The 17,992-nt window shown below is 39.1% G+C and overlaps 1 protein-coding gene across 1 annotated transcript in view; it reads right to left on the bottom strand.

Moving 5' to 3' along the window:
- Positions 1–17,992, bottom strand: part of cemip (cell migration inducing hyaluronidase 1) — a 92,379-nt gene that overhangs the window by 38,593 nt on the left and 35,794 nt on the right. The window contains exons 3-10 of the mRNA XM_088413333.1: positions 10,827–11,005; positions 9,153–9,290; positions 8,306–8,444; positions 7,590–7,826; positions 7,197–7,376; positions 3,304–3,374; positions 3,006–3,101; positions 448–569 (exon numbers count right to left, since the gene is read on the bottom strand). Of these exons, the coding sequence (XP_088269459.1) occupies positions 448–569; positions 3,006–3,101; positions 3,304–3,374; positions 7,197–7,376; positions 7,590–7,826; positions 8,306–8,444; positions 9,153–9,290; positions 10,827–10,911 (1,068 nt within the window). The 5' untranslated portion in view covers positions 10,912–11,005. The remainder of the gene's footprint in view (positions 1–447; positions 570–3,005; positions 3,102–3,303; positions 3,375–7,196; positions 7,377–7,589; positions 7,827–8,305; positions 8,445–9,152; positions 9,291–10,826; positions 11,006–17,992) is intronic.

Below are 17,992 nucleotides of genomic sequence, written 5' to 3'. Positions count from 1 at the left end.
CAAGAGAGTTTTTGGTTTGGAAGTCCATCGCGAGTTATTCTACACATTTGAGTTCACCCGTCAAACACAAAAGCAATCTCTGTCATCGCGATACAACAAGAATTTACCTTCGCCTGTAGCTTTCCCTTTATCGGTCGGATTGCTGTTGTATATGCTAATTGACTGGTAAAAGTTGTGTTTTTATTTTCTCTACGTCCGCGGAAGCCCGGGGTAACTAACCAATGTTGAAATATTTGCCCAAGCTTTGTAGGTTCCACACTATTATGCTCCGAGACAAATAGCGCATTGTGATTGTATATGCTGACTCTTTCCCTTGCTTGGCGCATACTTCCAAAGTATGGTCTCTCTGTGACGCTATAGTGTGCGTGCTGCATTCACGTAACACCATTTTACTTTTGTATGCGGTACCTAATGACTGCGCATACTGAATGCATGAGCAAGAGTCACCTGAATGTCCAGCGGACTGTTACACAAACGGTCTGGATAAGCAGCACGTAGATCTGCCAGCTTCTCCCAGTCACCAGATCCCCTTTCATCATCCCTGTCAAACCATTCTGTCCACTCCGCCTCTGCGGGACACAAAAGCACATGCGCACAAATACAAATAGGATTTTAGTGTCGGATTTAAGTCAAATTGTTGACTTGTCAAAGATGCCATCTTAATGCATTCCTGGAAAATTCATGCAGCGGAAAACAGCTGGAATTTGTTTGCCTCCTCCTTTCATATGCACAGGAGTGGGACTTGTTAATGCCAAAATGATGTGTTAACGCAGCTAATGTGGGTTGTTCTTTAACATAAATAGATGCTGAGCAATTACGTTGTGTCTGCCACAATTTATTTTCAATCCTTTTAAATGTACTTTGGCATGGAAAAAGAATGTTGAGTGTTAAACCTCTCACTGCAGTTGAGGGTGGCGGGCTTATACCTCTGATAACAGAAGGCAGGCATATTCTAGAGTCAAATTCAACCACCCATTCCAAATTGGTCATTTACGAACAGCACGTTAATCTGAAAAAAGACAGCTTCCGGCCAGCTTCTTAGATGGCTGGTGTGAATCTTTGAACATATGTGATGCAGCCGCTACTTTGGAGCACACATACTCAACTTGGCATGCCTGGAGGAATTAATTTCACAATGTTGCAAGCAGATAAAAGATGAGAAGCTTCTAATTAGAATCACATATGATGTGTTGGAAAAAGGAAAGTCGATAATGCCAGCTTTGCACTGAGGCAGACAACTGATAAGAAGATGATGATGTGATAAGACAATCACTGACTAATTAAATCCCAGGAAGATGTTAAAGAATCCAAGTGATAGCATTCAATTGTGCTTGCATTTGTGTTAACGTTTGGTTGCTGAGCTGTTACGTAACATAGTTTGAATCTCCCCTCCTTTTTCTGCAAAAATTATAAAGGTGTAATGACTGAAACGAGGGGATGAAAGGAAAACTACTGTTAGAACTACTGAAGCTACAAAGTGAATTATACGACGTCTCTCCTGCCGCAGTTAAGAGTCTGTGAAAGCTTTCATGGAAAATGAATTCAATTTGCCCAGTTGAGTGAAGGTTTCATCTAGCCACACCCCTAAAATAATCTAGAGTAAATGGCACCCAAAGAGGTTCAGAACATCAGTGTCAAACATATTAATGAAAAAAGATATGAGCAAGATACAGTTTTTTAATAGGAAAACAATACAAACCTGATGCCTTCTATGAACACAAAATGTTTTTACCTGTGTGACATAAATTACTTACTACAGACATCTGACGGATTAGCTGCTTTTTACATCAAAAAGTATTTTTTTAACTGTCACTTTACAATATTTTAGTTTTTTGTGCATAACAGTTTTGCAAATCATTGACTTAATCTGAGGAGTAATTTTCTAAATTTGTGAAGATTTTTTTTCACCGCTTCTTGAGAACAATCGGAAGTGTAACATATCCACCACCACGAAGACGTTGATTGCTTAGGAGCGACACAAAAACAACTTAGTTCAGACAGACTGCCAGCCAGCATTGACCGCACGATTTGATGAGGCAAAACTTGTTTCTTGAATGCTCTTTTTGAAATGAGAACACACATCTCTAATTTTTAATAAGGTCTAATGACTACCATGCAGGGTCTAAAAAAATAGTACCTTACTTTACTACTTGAATAACATAACCACCATTGATTCTTTCCCTCTTTTCTTAATATTGTGATGGTGCATGCTGTATAAGGCTTTAGTGACTTGGTTTGCCGGGTAAGATCGCGTGTCCCCCACATGTGAAAGCTCATTTAACGTCTGTAGCCACAATTCCTCTCAAAAGCACAAGACCTGACACTTTTGAACACAAATTTACCATCGTCCAAAAACCTTTTAAGAACGTCTTTGGGTTGGGTGCTTGAGCTGAGTTTAGCGATTCTATATGTACATGAGGCACAAAGTCCAAAATTTACAGAGCAAACAGCAATGCAAAACCGCTTATTTCAAGCCTTGTTTTACATTTGTACATACCTTCTTTTTGCACTTGCGGAACAATTCAAACAAATAGATACATAAGGCATATTTTGTATAAGACTTTCCTCATTCACTGTAAATTGAGTGCAAGTGAAGGTATAATTATTTTAACTTATGTACGTTATATTAATTAGCCTAATTTTATACATGAATATTTATTACAAATAGAAAAATCCTTACACTATCTTTACATGAGGAATTTACGTTTAAGAGGCTTATACTAGAATGAGCATTTCCATTCCTATGGTGTTTTCAACCTTAAAGCTTCCCACTGCAAATTGCGTCTCAATTTGTAGATCCTAACCAACATCTATTACATATAGGACATACCGTTTCAGTGAACTGCTCGTTTTCTCATCCTTGGTGCTCTTTTGTACTATGTCCTTGATTGTTAATGCCCTATTGGTTCTGCAAAAAAACACTATTCCCACCAGAACTTAGACCTCGTTGAAAGGTTGGGCTGAATTGTGCATTCTGATTTTAGTGTGAAGTTGAGAACATGTACCTTGCACCCAATTGCTGCTGGCTGTCACGGTGAAACACTCTGCATCGTTCAAATGAAAGATACGAGCACTTCTGGCTTCTGAGGAGGCTTTGATCCCTTTTAACAAACACACAAAATACGCATAATACATTAGTCATGTAAAAATACAAATTACACCACTGTCATCTGCAGGGTTTTCTGCTACTGCACAATTTTGACCGTATCTGACATTTTTATTAATATTAATTGTTTTCTTTTTCTTGTGAACGCTGGAGTGGAATAGAGAGAATGGACAACACGTATTGAAAAAGATTACTACCTTGATAGAGAGCATAATCTTCGACAGCAGTAGATGGGTTTCCTTTCACGACTATAAAAGACCATGGATTTCTGGGAAAGAAAAGAAAAGAAATCACAAACTAAAAAAAACAGGGATGGATACAAAAACAAATCAATACATAAAGAAAAAAAGTGCAACTGGCATACACGCACACGCACGCCCACAATCACCTCGTCACAGTCTGTCAGTTCAGTCTCTCTCAACTACCTGTCAGATTACTTCCAAATCAATAAGCCTAATCGCCACCAGGTGCAACCAACTCACCCAGTATATACCCGTGACTGTCCTGCCAGACATTTTATTGTGCTAAGTTCTCTTATATACCTTCCTGAACTGACTTTCTGGCTCTTGACCCAGCCTGCCCCTGACAAATGGATCGCCTGCTTGCCCGTTAGCAAGACCCACCCTGCCTGCCTGACCGAGATTTTGTATGGCCCTGATTGGACTTTCTGCCCTGGATTATTTTTGCCTGTCACTGGTCTCCAAAGCATTTGTGTTTGAGCCCTCCTCAGTTGCCCACCTGCCTTTCCCCCTTGTCTCTAATAAACCACTCAGTACTCTTGCCTGCTTTTGCGATACATACAGTATCACTCATAAGTTTGTGCCAGTGAAAAGTAGGTACAACTCTTAGAAAATTGTAAGGACTCAGTAATTGAAAAAATGCGATGAATTAATCTTATATAAACATCTATTAAAGGATCTGCTTTTAAAACAGGGTTTGTGAAATATGAAAACAACCTACAACATGGATGGAAGGCATAATCCACAACAGTGTTTTTCAACCAACTGCGCCGCAGCACAGTAGTATTCCGCAAGAGATAGTCAGGTATGCCAGACATGTTGAATTACCCAATTTTGCTTTGTTTTGGAAACAATGTGCCATTGTCGGCTGCGAGAGCAGTGTGTTGCAGCGTAATTATGTGATAAACACAGTCAGTCTCGTTAATCACTGCCATCTCTGTCTGCAAGCATCTTGTCTGTGACGGTGACAGCGATGGGGAGGTTTTTGAAAAGGAAGAACCCTAACTCTGAACTAGACCCAAAACAAAATTCTGCTCGACTGCTATTAAATCGAAAAGCGGAAAGACACTGTGAGCTGTTGTGTTTGTTTGTCTTCTACTCTTGCCAGGATATCAGTGCTGTGTTCGTCCAAACAGGCCCAGGTTTCACACTGAGTAAAAATCAAAATGACGATGAGATACATTATTGTATGTGTTGATTTCAGTCCCGTTGATAAAACCTTGATTAGTATGGCTTTAGAATTGTAAATATAAGGGGGGAAAAGTGTGCCTTGGCTCAAAAAAGGATAAAAGAAACACTGATCTACAATAATGAAATACACACATCTAGGTTAATAAATGTTTTTTTTTCTGTTCAAATTTTAAAGTTGAACACTTCAAACTTTGTCAGCGTCAGCGTTTTTAAAGCGGTTTTATAAGGTCGCAATGAGCGGTATCTGCCCCACCACCAAATCTTTTTCTAAACAATTTCTTAACATAAAATTAATACTCATTTTTACTCATTTTAATACATTTAGAATAATACTTATTCTAAATATCTCTGGTCTACATACTGTCTACAACCTGCAACTCAGCTCAGCTAAGATTGTTCAAATAAGTGAGAAGGGGAATCATTCTTGTTTTCTTTTGTTTTTTATAGTAAACATTAGAGTGTGCAAGAAAATAGCGGAATTGCACGAAACCAAGATAAAAGACAAAGCCGCCTCAAACGATCAATTATCACGGCTGAAATGATTCTCAAGCCAGTTGCATCAAAGCAGTTTAAATTTAACACTGCTCTGTTACTAGGGTGATTCATCTTCTGCAGCCTGCTTCAGACTACGCTAACAATCTAGCTAAGATTATCCTCAGGGATTCTTCTACCAGTTCTCCTGTCACTCTTGTGACAAATTAATGAGTTGTACAGTATTTCTGTGCGCTTTCTTGATATATTGCATCATTTAAATCAGAGGTGTCAAACTCATTTCTATCGTGGGCCACATTGTAGTTATAGTTTCTGTCAGAGGGCCGGAATAAATCCAAAAATAGTCTAAAAAAAGCATCCTTAACAGTCATTGTTTAAATTTTAACATACCCCAAATTTCTCTGAAATCCTGAAAATTGGGCTTGAAAATAGAAAAAAAAGTGTCTAATAAATGCCGTTTTCGCTTGTTTACTTCCCTACCTAGTTTTGAAATCAGAGACCGATAAAAACTGTTCAAAAGATAGATCTGAAACAGATTTTTTTTTTTTTAAGACAACCTGCAAGTTTAGCTAGAAACTTGAAATCAAATCAGCATTTGTCGGGCCACATAAAATGATATGGCGGGCTGGTTCTGGCCCCGGGCCTTGATTGTGACAGCTGTGATTGAAATGATCCTGCACTATAAATGATTACCAAAGGCGGTTGTTATTTCATAAAAGTCTATTGAACAATTGCACCAGTCGTTTTAGTGCCATTCGTTTGGTATCGTAGTTACTGTCAGGCAGAGTGTTATGCTGATGAAGAATGATTGTCATTTGCCATCAGAGTTTTGGTAAATGTCGTTTTTTTGTAGTTATGACGATACAAAAGTGAGATGAATGAAGACTGTGATAGTTTTTTCTTGTCTACCTTTAGGCAGCTGTTGAGCCAGCTCCTCTGTTGGGGTCAAAAAATGGTTTGGTGACATGTGTGTGTATGCAGTTGTAAGTGTAGGAGTGTGTGTGGTGGTGGGAGGGGGTTATAGTGTTTTTTTTTTTTAAATGCTACAAATTTTGTATTCAATGTCACACACCTAATAAACTAACCCCTTTGTTGACAGTAATATAAAACTGAATTCTTTTACCAACTTGCACGATATTCTTATATTTTATTCTTGCTGAGTTCAAATCCACCTCGCTCCGGCCATCTTGTGTGGCATTGGCATGTTCCCTCCGAGACCGCGTGGCTTCTCTCCGGCACTCCAGCTTCCTCCCGCAGTCCAAAAACATGCATGGCAGGTGTATTGGACATACTAAATTGTCCTTAGGTGTGATTGGGTGTGTGAATGGTATTTACCGCTATTTCTCAGAGTACAAGTCGACCTCGCTTATAACCCCCCTTTTTTTACTTCAATTTGGGTGAATTTTACAAACACGAGAGTATGTCTACCCTTGACTTTGGTGCTTACACTTATCATGGCTGTTCAATTAAAACACATTGTGTTAATAAAATGACGAAAAGATGGCTGCCCTTGGCTGTTTCTCCCCCCACCTGCCGAAATCCGAGCCGGCTTGTTCACGCACACATCCAAGGGCTGAAGGAGACAAGTCAAGCAAGTCAAGCCGTACTTTCCTTTTCATAATGAGTCAAAGTCCACTGGTAAAGTTATCCGCGCAGCCTCGTTGTTGACAAGAGGCAATACGGCGACATTTGACGAAAGTGCATTTTTTGACGTTCTGTGCAAACGCTCTAAAACGAATGTATACTATATTGAATTAGAGCAGTGCTTCTGAAATAGTGGGGCGGCCCCCCGGGGGGGCGTGAGGTGATGCCAGGGGGGGTGTGGATGATCTCAAGAAAAAGGCTTTGTTTTTGTCATGTGGAATGTGATTGCAATCAAGTAATAATTTTCATCATTTTCTTTTAGTTTCAGGTGCACTTGCTTCTTTTTTTCCATTTTAGACTAAGCTGTAACCCGTATAAACACAATAAAAAGAATAAACAATTGTTGAAAGTTGATTTATATTTATATTGTTTTTCTGTTGTCAATGTTAAAAAGGATACATGTGTCCTTACCCTATACTTAAACAATTTTCATCAATAATAAACATCGACTGGGGGAAGGGGTGGGGGTGCAAAACTCAACTTGTACTTGTAGAATATGGTCAAAGATTTTCTTGTGCACTCACCTGAATCCCAAACTGTTAATATGCCGACTTCCAAGCCTGAAGATGCTCTTTTTGGCAGAGTCCTCCAAGTTGTTGGAGCCCTCATCATTGACCACCATGGCTATTATGTGCCCTGCCTCTACACTATTTAAATACTTTGCAAGGCGAAGGCTTTCATCCTTAGTGCGATATGTGTCAAACCTGTAGGAATGACAGGAAGCTCAAATATGAGAGAGTACAGTATATAGAGCAGCGTCCTCAATAGGGATACTCGGATATGGATCCAAATGGTGTACTTCAAAATGAATGAATGAATGAATTAATCTTTGGGTTGATATACTGCAGTGCTCTTTGCAAGCAAACCAAGCGTTACATTCTAACTAATGGTATACTCAGGTCTGAGTGTTGACTTACCTGTCATTAATTAGTACCTCTCCAGTCTTGGGGTCAATTACATGGGCAATTATTCCTCGGTGCCCCCAGCTTCTCTCCAACAGATAACGATTTTGCTGGCTTTCTCCTGGGTAGACGGTTTTATTCAAGAAAGTCCATGTGAGTTTTTTTGCTCCGTGGATCTCCAAAGTCCCTCCTGTCCCTACACCAATATATTTGCGGCCAAAATAGCTGTGCACCTGATCATTGTCGTCAGACCTGAAAACAGAGTCATTTCGAAAAAAAACAGTTAGAGAAAAGAGAACAGAATGATGTCACCTAAGCAAGCCTGTGCTCTAGTATTAAATGTACTTTTGGTGATCAGAGAATACTGTTATGGCAAAAAAGTCCTCCTCACATCATCTGCTACTGTACATACATATAGCAAGAATAAGACCTGTCCTCTTGGTCAGCAGGAACAGCGAGACCATGTTTGTGTGATTAGAGTAAATTTACTTATTTATTTATTAATCATGTCATAACCATTGTACCATTGATCTGTGAGATGAACTAATCAAGCCTGTGATAGTTGATTAGCAATTATTGACGAATACGTAGCAGAAAATCAGAAACGTGGAGGTTAACTTTTCAAGAATTTTGAAGCCAAACTGTCCTCCGATTCTAGAATGATCCATACTTTCATTATCAATCACACAGGATATACAAATAAGTGCTTTAAAATCTTGATTTAAGTCTACCTTCCGTAGAGAGAAATGGTGAGGTTGCCCTTGTAAGGACAGTCTGGGCTTCCAATGTGCAGTTCCCCTTTATTTCCGATAAGAATGTGTCTTGTCCGAAGAAGAATGGGCCGGTTTATGTCAGCAATCACCAGTTTTCCTACATAGGGGAGAGACACAAGTTAAGTAGAAATAAGAGCGAGATGAAACTTCAGCCTCTTCATTTTTTTTTCTATCATTTACGACCTGTACAGGCTGTACACATACATGCCTCAATTTATATGCAAATGTTGTTTTGCCACATTAGATTATTTCATCATTTATTCATAATTTAATCTTTAATCAAATTATTGGGGAGGTTTGGTTTTGTTTTTGTTTTTCCCACATTTTCACATAACATCATTTTGCCCGAACGATGTTTGGCTGACTTCAGTCACCCATTGTGAAGTCACTTGAATCATATATCAAACAATCAACCATGGCATAAAACACTTTGAAATTATTTCAGGAGCTCTAAAGATTTTTCTGAGACATCTCGTCCTTTTATATGAGTAAAATCAGAGGATCAGGGACAAGGCCAGTGTGAAATCTCAGTCATGCATGGTCATGGTTATTCAAGCATTATTCAATTGAGGGCAACTGAAATGTGCGCCCTTGCAGGAACTTTTTTCCATTCACAACAACATTACTTTGTTATCACAGCAAAAATGACACGTTCACATTGAAACGCAAGGTGGTATCTAATTCGATGATACCTCAATGAATCCAAAAAGACATTTCAGGACAACCTGAGTGCTCAGTTGGATTCGAAAACAGCGCTGCTCCACAGAGGAAGAACAATGAGTAAATACTCGTCTGTTTTTCTTACCTCCGTTAACAATCTCAATGGAGTGAACAGTAGCGGATGATGTGAGGAGGACTTTTTTGCCATAACCGATGACAACGCGATGATGTTTACTATGTCCTGGCATCCATGTCCTCAGCCCTGGTTCTTTGTCAGGACACACTGAAAGATTGTGTGGGAAGGAACAAGTTAAACTTCCAATAATTCACAGAAGAAGAAATGAAATCATATCCGTTGTGATGACTTCGTTACAAAAAAATGATTGTAAAACAAATCACAAAGAAGAAGAATTTGTGTCTGAAAAAAATAAATTAGAGTAGTAAGACTGGTTAAATGCTGAAGTAAAATTGAAGACGATAAAGATGAGGATAATATCAAGGGCATTGTGGTTTAAATCCAGAGTTAAAAAAGAATATGTGAAAGATTTGATTGTCCATTTGATATGTATATGGTGTAGTTGTAAAGCACTAACATTTCCAGCAAAAAAAAAAAACACTAGTTACTGTTACTCAATTCCTCATAAAAGCGGTGAATTACCTTCTTTTTTTTTTTTGGCAGAATTTTCAATGCCTTGTTGATTTAATCCTGTGCTTCTCAATTATATTTTGCCAAGTCCCCCCCCCCCCCCCCCCCCCCCCCCACACACACACACACACAACACGCTGACTATAAAAAGGAATATTGCCTGTAAAATTGTATAAATATAAAGTTAAACTTGTATCTTTTTAACATTAACAAAAGAAAAAAAAGCAATATCAATATAAATGGACTCCATAACAAAAATCCAAAACTTTCCAGACATTTTTTACACAAACGTAAATGAGTAAGCCACATTTAGAAATGGGCAGTCCATCATTATCATAGGTTGGCAGATAGCCAACAAAAGACAACAGAAATGCAGCACAGTATGAACTTCATAGCAAAAATCCAACCCTTTCTACACTTTTTATAAAGGCGAACACAAAAAAAGCACACAAAGGCAACATTCAACATCCTTGGAGCTAACCTCTGATAGCTGGGGATGGACCCGTGAAAGTCCCCTCTAGTCAATCAATCAATCAAATTTTATTTGTATAGCCCTAAATCACCGAAGTCTCAAAGGGCTTCACAGATGAAAAGAGGTCATGTGGAGACCTCTTTCGAAAAAAGAAGTCGTACAGAGACATCTTTTCACACTATTGAGCCGCCGTTCAATTTGCAAAGCCCCAACCTGGAGAACACACTATGCTGTCATTACAGTCTGTTTCTCACAAAGCTTCACGGGGTAGAACCTGCCACCAGGTGGTTGCCGTCATTCGGTTGACCATTTATCCTGGGTAACCCCACCATGGGCAAAATGCTACTTACAAGTTTTCTCTGGGAAGCACTGGGGGGGCGGGCACAAACCCCTTCATTAAGATAAGATGAAAAGTCGGGAGGGGCAGACCAACCGGAACGAAACGAAAATATCCTATTTGACCTTTGCTTGGATGTGATTTTGACTACTGCAATTGGCTGGCAACCGGTTCAGGGTGTCCACCGCCTACTGCAAGTAGACGGCTGGGATAGGCACCAGCAGCCCAGTGACCCTCGTGAGGATAAGCGGCTATAGAAAATGGATGGATGGATGATTTTGACCATTGACATCGTGACATAGTGTTTTAAGTACCCTCAACTCTCCTATTTTTAAATAGGCCAAAGATAATGTCCATAACTTACATGCTTGAATGGTGCAGAACAGCAGAGCTGCAACGAACACAAAACATGTCTTCATCTCTCTCGGCTTCCCACAAACCAACTTCATGCCAGAGGCCTTCTAAGGTCGTTTTGGACCTCCCACTGGGCTGCAGATGGAGTAGTAGTGAGCCAAGCGCACATTGAATGGTAATCAAAGTGATCTGAAAAAGAAAATATGCAAAAAGACTTCAAGACAATACATGCACCTTTACTATTTTTGACATAACTTGATGATGTTCCAGCCTGAAAACACAAATGCATGTATGATTATTAACCCTTAAACAAAAGCAGAAATTGGCTTGACTTTTATGTCTTTTAATATTTAAATATGTGCAAACATTTGTGCAACATCTATGCCTTTGCAAAATCACATTTCATTTCAAGTGTACAGTATTCAATTAAAAAAAAAAAAGATTGAACTGAATTGCAAGCAATGCAACTGCTTTGCAATTATAGCAGATTAATCCTGATTACACTTGTGTGAAACACATCACAACACAACTCAAAACAACTCTTGGCAGGTGTAATTGGCCACTGATTAACGACCAGCATTAAATTTCACCTGCAAGATACACAGTATTTCTTTGTGTAAATAAATGGCAAAACCTTTGTTAAGTGTGCTACATAGCCCCGCTTTAATAACATTTTAATTAGGTTATACATGCATCTGGGGAGATTACTGTGGGACACCGGGTGCAAAGAAATACTATAATGATGCATCTTTATTGGAAGCTTTTAATTACCTGTCTATTTCATTATCCATATTGGTATGGCTTTGTCCTTGTAGAACTGGCAGTGTGCTGATTATGACTTAACGAGCTGGGTGCAGTGCATCTTCTCCGAAATATGTTTACTGTAGTTTTAAATGAAATTCAGCTTAGCCGTTACATGCGTCACAAGTACAAGGCAGCAAACTGTATTAGATATCTAACCAGAAGTGCTAAGACAGTAATTACATCCAGTACAGTAAGTATAGCCCGGTATGGTATAAAACGGGTCAGCAAAATTTAAGATTCAAACAGCCATTATAGCTGGTTTCCAATGTAAAATGTAATCCCTGTTGTTAAAAATGGTTTAATATAGCATAAACTTGAGGAAATTTCCTGAAGGTAAATGTGATGTATTTTTACCAAATCAGGATTATGCCTGCAAAAATAAAGATTAAGGTATTCATATGTTCTATTTCTACACTTAATTCTCTTTGGGGGGGGTTGATAACATGAAAAGTCAACTTTTTTGACTAACCATGTTTCAATGTTGACTTCTCACGTGTTATTTTCCTTGATTGATCTAATTCTAGGCATTCCTTGCTTATTCAGTGCTTTCACACCAGCCTTGCCCGTGCAGATTGTCACGGGTTTGTTGGACGAAAGGATTAAAATGATGGCGCAGTCGAGCAGATTGCAGTGAAATGGAATTTAATGTTCCCGCGGCCCTAGCAGACATTGAAAGAAATAGACCGACAGCCAAAATGCAAAAAAACAAAACTATTTGCAAGAATCAAAGTATTTACTAAAAGTAAACTGGCTGTGCCCTTCTCTCTCCCAAATGAACCCCAGAACCCCTTTAAATACCCCTTAGCTCCCCCCCCTGAGCAAACCATTTAAATGGCATTTTCATATCCAGGTTTTCTAATACACACCAAATGAAACATATAACTCATATTTACCAGGTATTGAATCCTATTATCTCAACAGTTATTAACTTAACCAACACAAACAAATGAAATAATGAAAGTATGAAAAGTTTGTGACGGTGGTTTAGTCCATGGTCATGTGACCAGCAAGAGCGCGACACTCAGCGCTATTTTAGCTCCAAACCGGAAGTTTTGCACTGCCATGTCCCGCTCTCGGCGGAAGCAAACAGTTAAGTGTTGGTGCGTCTATGGAAATGACGATCGGTCAATGCCGCGCCATCATACAGATGAAAATGGCTTGAAGCACGCCTGGAAGCACCGCCTGCGCAAAAGAAAATCCTTGCCGACCTTATCCACGTCTTTTCGTTTCGTTTTGGTTCCGGAGTTGACGAGGCGAGATTTTGCATCGAGTCGGCCAAGTAAACAGCAATGTTTTATTTATTAGCTACAACATTTTAGTGAAGAAAATGCTGAAATGGCGTGCCATATGTGTTTACATGCATGAAAAATGGTGCTAATATACAGTATGAAGAGCTCTAAATCATCAGCATGTGGTAGACTAAGTCTTTCATTGTGGGCAAGATAGATTGTTTACATTCCTGGAGGAACTGTGATGTCCTGCACACATCTGTTAGGAGCATGTTAGTAATTACGAGGCTCTTCAAAGGTACCGTGGTTCTATTCCCAGTGATGCATTTTAAGTATTATTGTCTCATGAGTGAGCTCACATGCTTCTGTTCCGGGGCCAAATAGCTCCTGACTTGGCAACAAAACTCGCTCATTGTTCAAGGGATAGCTGGGAAAAAATGCTGTAAAGATAATACAATAATTCACCTCTATTAATTGTAAACACTCCATTCTAAATGTTTAAGAACTAATGAAAGGTCCGGATACAATCATCTTATTTTTCCTCCCATACTTACATTAACCCCTGGGGGAAATTTTGACCCAACTCTGGCTATTAGATGTTTTTGATGTGTGATATTGAAGGAAAAACATACCAAAGAAAAAGTATGAGGCTAATATAATGCATTGAATGTCAAAACATGTCATCCTGCCATCCCTTCTGCTTGCAAACGGGCGGTCGAGAGATACACACTGCAGATGTCAAATTTAGCCCATGTCAGGCTCATTTACTGCCATTCAAAATTGGAAGTATTGTCGGTTTTGGACATACTCATACTTATGACATTTGCAAGCCTTCCAATGACTTCATTGAGTGGCTTAATGCAGAGTTATTGCAATGCATTGTGGGACTTGAAGTTGACAAAAGGCTTCGATCCAAAAAATACATTTTGGAGTAAAGCTTTTCTCCAGGAGAAGTGTTTTATTTCATGCAATGCATAGCATTATTTCTGCATATTCCCATCTACAAAATCTGCAGCATTAAATAGCTGGGTTTTTTTTCTCACAAAATGAAAAATCTTCTGAAAGGAAACAGCCTTGGAATATATGTATATATGTCCATACACGCATGTATGATTAGGGCTGATGCCACTGAACATTTTGAGGGGTTGAAAGTAAAAATCTATTTATAATTGATGATTTTATGACTCTTTTGAAGTCAGCCCAAGTTGGATGATAATAAGACCAGGTTAGAGAATAAAACCCCAAACACCCAGCTGTGAAAGTTAAAAAAACATGATAGTAGTTTCACATTTGTCTGCAATAAACCCTTTGAGATTTTGTAAAACTAGTAAATAACAAGATTAAAAGAAAACTATCCCTGTCTAGTCCTCAGTGTTGCTGACCTCTTTATTCGAGACTTTATGACAAATGGGCATGCTCGGGATGCACTCATCCCACTTTTTTTCCTGACCAACTACAACCACAAGTACTTACACTGGAGTATACAGCAATGCTTGCAAGTTTCTTTAAGTCTTGCAATAATGGTAAAAATGTGTTTTCATTTCAAAGTTCGGGACACAAGATCTTACCATTAGCATCTTATGCAAGTGCAGCAACTTGTGTAGGGTGAATGACTTGAACAATTCTACTAACAGACAGATGTTGCAGCTACATGCAGTAGCTGCAGTATACTTGAAATGAACAATGTGTTAATTAACACAAGAGGAAGTCCTAGTGACAATGCCACTCTGAATCACATATAATTTGAGGGTGGAGGGAACTTTCAAACACTTATTGGACTTTTATAGTAACACAGGCTATAATTCCTCACCTAAAGAACAGCATTACGTCCATGAATAGCATATAATAATATAGTGTACCAGGGGCAGGGCATGGGTCAGTTATGTAACGAGCAGCTCCTGTCATTGACTGAACAACCTCTACATAGGACAAAAATCTGGTGAGCGCACATTCACACATACATTCACCAAGGCCAATTTTCTTCCAGTAAATTTGATCTGTATCCACGGGAAACCGGTGCTCCCCCATGAACCCTCCCCACAACACGTTGTGATTATCACATCACACAGTTATATGAATACACCGCCTTTTGATAACATCACTGAATAAGGGCGCTAAGAAACCATCACCCTGGCATAGAATAATGCAGCACAGATATTTGGTGCTGGTGCTAATTGCTAACCTGAGTATGTGGGGCATTTAAATGCAGTCAGCCATACTGAATAATAGCTGTAAATTACATACATCTGAAATGACAAATTTGCTCAAAGTATCTGTCATAATGTTATTGTTAGAGGTTTGAGAGAAATCTTTTTACGTGAAGACGTTATGTTGAATATTTCTTAAAATAAATAAGAAACAGATGGAATGAATATGGAAATCAAGCAAAGCGTCTAGTGTTCTATCACTTATAAGCCATTTGCAGAAGAGGTCTGCGGGTTACTCATTTGACCCTCAGGGGCTACCTGGTACCCACAGGCGCTGTGGTGGTGACCTCTGAGCTAAAGAATGTGATTTTGTAATCTACGGCTTACATCATCCATTCTAGTGGTTGGAATGTGAATCCATCAAAATAAGAAATACGCCTGGTTTGGTTTTGTTTTTTTGCTTGTCTAATATGCACTTTGAAGTCCTATCATTCAAAATCCATGTATATAATGGTACCCTGTCTTGCAGTATATTGTCATCATGTTCCTAAAATCTAAACTAGTATATTTGACATTTCAAGTCATATGGTTTTTGTTTAATAGGCAAACGTGTTTTATGAAATAGATGAAGACAAATCTCTATTTTTCATGGTATCTTTATTTATTTTAAGTGTGTGGCTCAAATCCATGATCACCTCAGGACCATGAGTTCTTCGATCTGTTCCACCACTAATAGAAACAGAAAAATATAATGAAAAATTGCCATTATTATTATTATTATTATTATTATTATTATTATTATTATTATTATTATTATTATTATCATTATTGTGAGTGATAAATATGCAAAAAACACAGAAATACGTTTTCACAGCACAGCGCTCATTTAGCTTTAACTGCAACTCAAGTGGTTACTTAGAACCATATGTAAACACAGTCAACAGCAGAGCTGGGAAAACAAAAAAAGTAGACGGAGCATCAACTGAAGCATGTTTACGGCTGTTGATTTAATCCAGTACGGATTGTCAGACTTAGGCTGTGTTTTTAGAAGCTTTAGTCTATAGATTTTATGAGCTTTGGTCAATCGTGTTTCTATATTCTGCTACAAAACTATACAGTGATCCCTCGCTGCTTCGCACCTCACCTATTGGGCCCTCACTGCTTCGCGGATTTCTTTTGTCACCTCACAGCATAATGCACTGCAGCACTCCCACGCTCAATCCTAATGCGGAGTCTGAAGCAATCTAACAGCGCTAATCCACACCCTTGTTCCAATTAAGGCACTTTTGCTTGAAACTAAACCACTGCTTTTCTACATATGGCACTATATAAGAACGTTAGGCCAAAATTCTAGTTACTCCACTCACCGCCGTGCGCTTGAGTGCAGAACTTCTCGTACATCTGAGGAGGGCTCAGGTGTAGCAGAACAGAGATGACTTTCATGTGAAAATGGCTGAGGGGGAGGTGCTGCAGTGCAAAAATGGACAGGGGGGGGGGGGGGGGGGGTAGGACACTCAGTACTGCAGTGTGAGCTGGGCATTTGGAGTCTCACTAAAAGTACCCTGCTATGTGTTGAAAAAAAAATGGGGGGGCTACTTTGCGTTTTTTTTTCACATTTCACTGGGGTTTTCGATCCCTATTAACTGCAAAAATTGAGGGACTGCTGTATAACAGTTCTTATACGTGCAAACAAACGTGCAGATACTTTAAAATTACATTAAAAGTCTCCTTGTAAAGCACTTGTAACAAAAACACGTGTTAACATCAGCCTGAAATGCATTCTCTTCATGTGTTCTCTTCTTATCTTGTGTCCACTCAACCAACTGTTGGCCTGAAGGTCTTTAGAATTCTGCAGAATATCAATGGAAGTGTCATGTTCGGTCGGAATTTTGTTGGTGTGGGTTTTGGGTTTTTGTTGCTTTGGGGTTTTGTTTACGATTCTAATTCATGTCACTGTGCCCTCACTGTTTGATTTCGTCGACCTTTGTGCTCCCACCGCCAATTGTTTCCTGCTCAGCTGTCTTGTGTTGTCTTGTTAGTTGTGTGGGTATTTAGTCTCCAGTTTCATTTCAGTTCCTGTCGGGTCACTGTCTTTTCCTCGCTGTCTTGCTGTCATTCCGTCCGAGTACATCATCTTCCCCGAGTAGCTTCAACCTTCCCGTCTCCGTTCCCTGTTGCCTCTCGTGAGTTTGTTTCCGTTTCAACCTTTTTTGTTGTGACTTTGTATTATTTTTATTTCTGTTTGATCCTGCCTCAGTTTTTATAAAATCTTTTTTGTTTGAGCCAGTTCCTGCATTTTTTTGGTTCCACCTATCCCGTGCCCCTCACCGCCATGTCACACAGACGTGACAGGAAGAAGGCATTGCATTGGATCGCTGTCAACTCCGCCTTCCGGGAAATTACATCACTCGCTGAACATTATTTGCTATTGCTGAAGATGCATTTTTATTACTAAGAGCATTACTATGAATCTAACTAAGAACATGGGTGAGTTTTGTTTAAAAAAGGTGAACCAGCCGAGACAGAATAATGTGGCGCTCAGCCATAAGAAACCAGTATCACAATGTGCTATACAATTATAGTAGAACGTTTTAGAAACGTGAATAACAGCTGAAATCTTGTTGCTCCCCCAAATGTTACCATTTCATAAACACATCTCAGAAGAGACCCATTACTTTCTTAAGGTTCATCCAAGTGTTATCAGCAGCAGATCCTAGTATTAAATGTCAGCCATGGCCAACAAACAGACTAATCCCTGATACCGCTTCAGGAAAGGAAGCCAACGAAAGCAACAAGACATGTTATTCTCATCACATCACATTTCATTTTATTTATTATTATTTTATGTAATTTTCAATCACATCTTTATAAGAATTTAATGTAATAGCTGTAACCATTTCTTTCTGTTCTCCACAGAACTGAGCTGTGCCTTCAGACAGTAAAATAATATGCATGAAAATTCCAAGTCAGAAATAATGGTTGAGAAATAAAAGTAG

The sequence above is a fragment of the Hippichthys cyanospilos genome, chromosome 4 (genome assembly GCF_059441005.1).
Source record: "Hippichthys cyanospilos isolate Australia breed blue-spotted pipefish chromosome 4, RoL_Hcya_1.0, whole genome shotgun sequence".
Classification (NCBI taxonomy): domain Eukaryota; kingdom Metazoa; phylum Chordata; class Actinopteri; order Syngnathiformes; family Syngnathidae; genus Hippichthys; species Hippichthys cyanospilos.
This window is presented reverse-complemented; position numbering and strand designations above follow the sequence as displayed.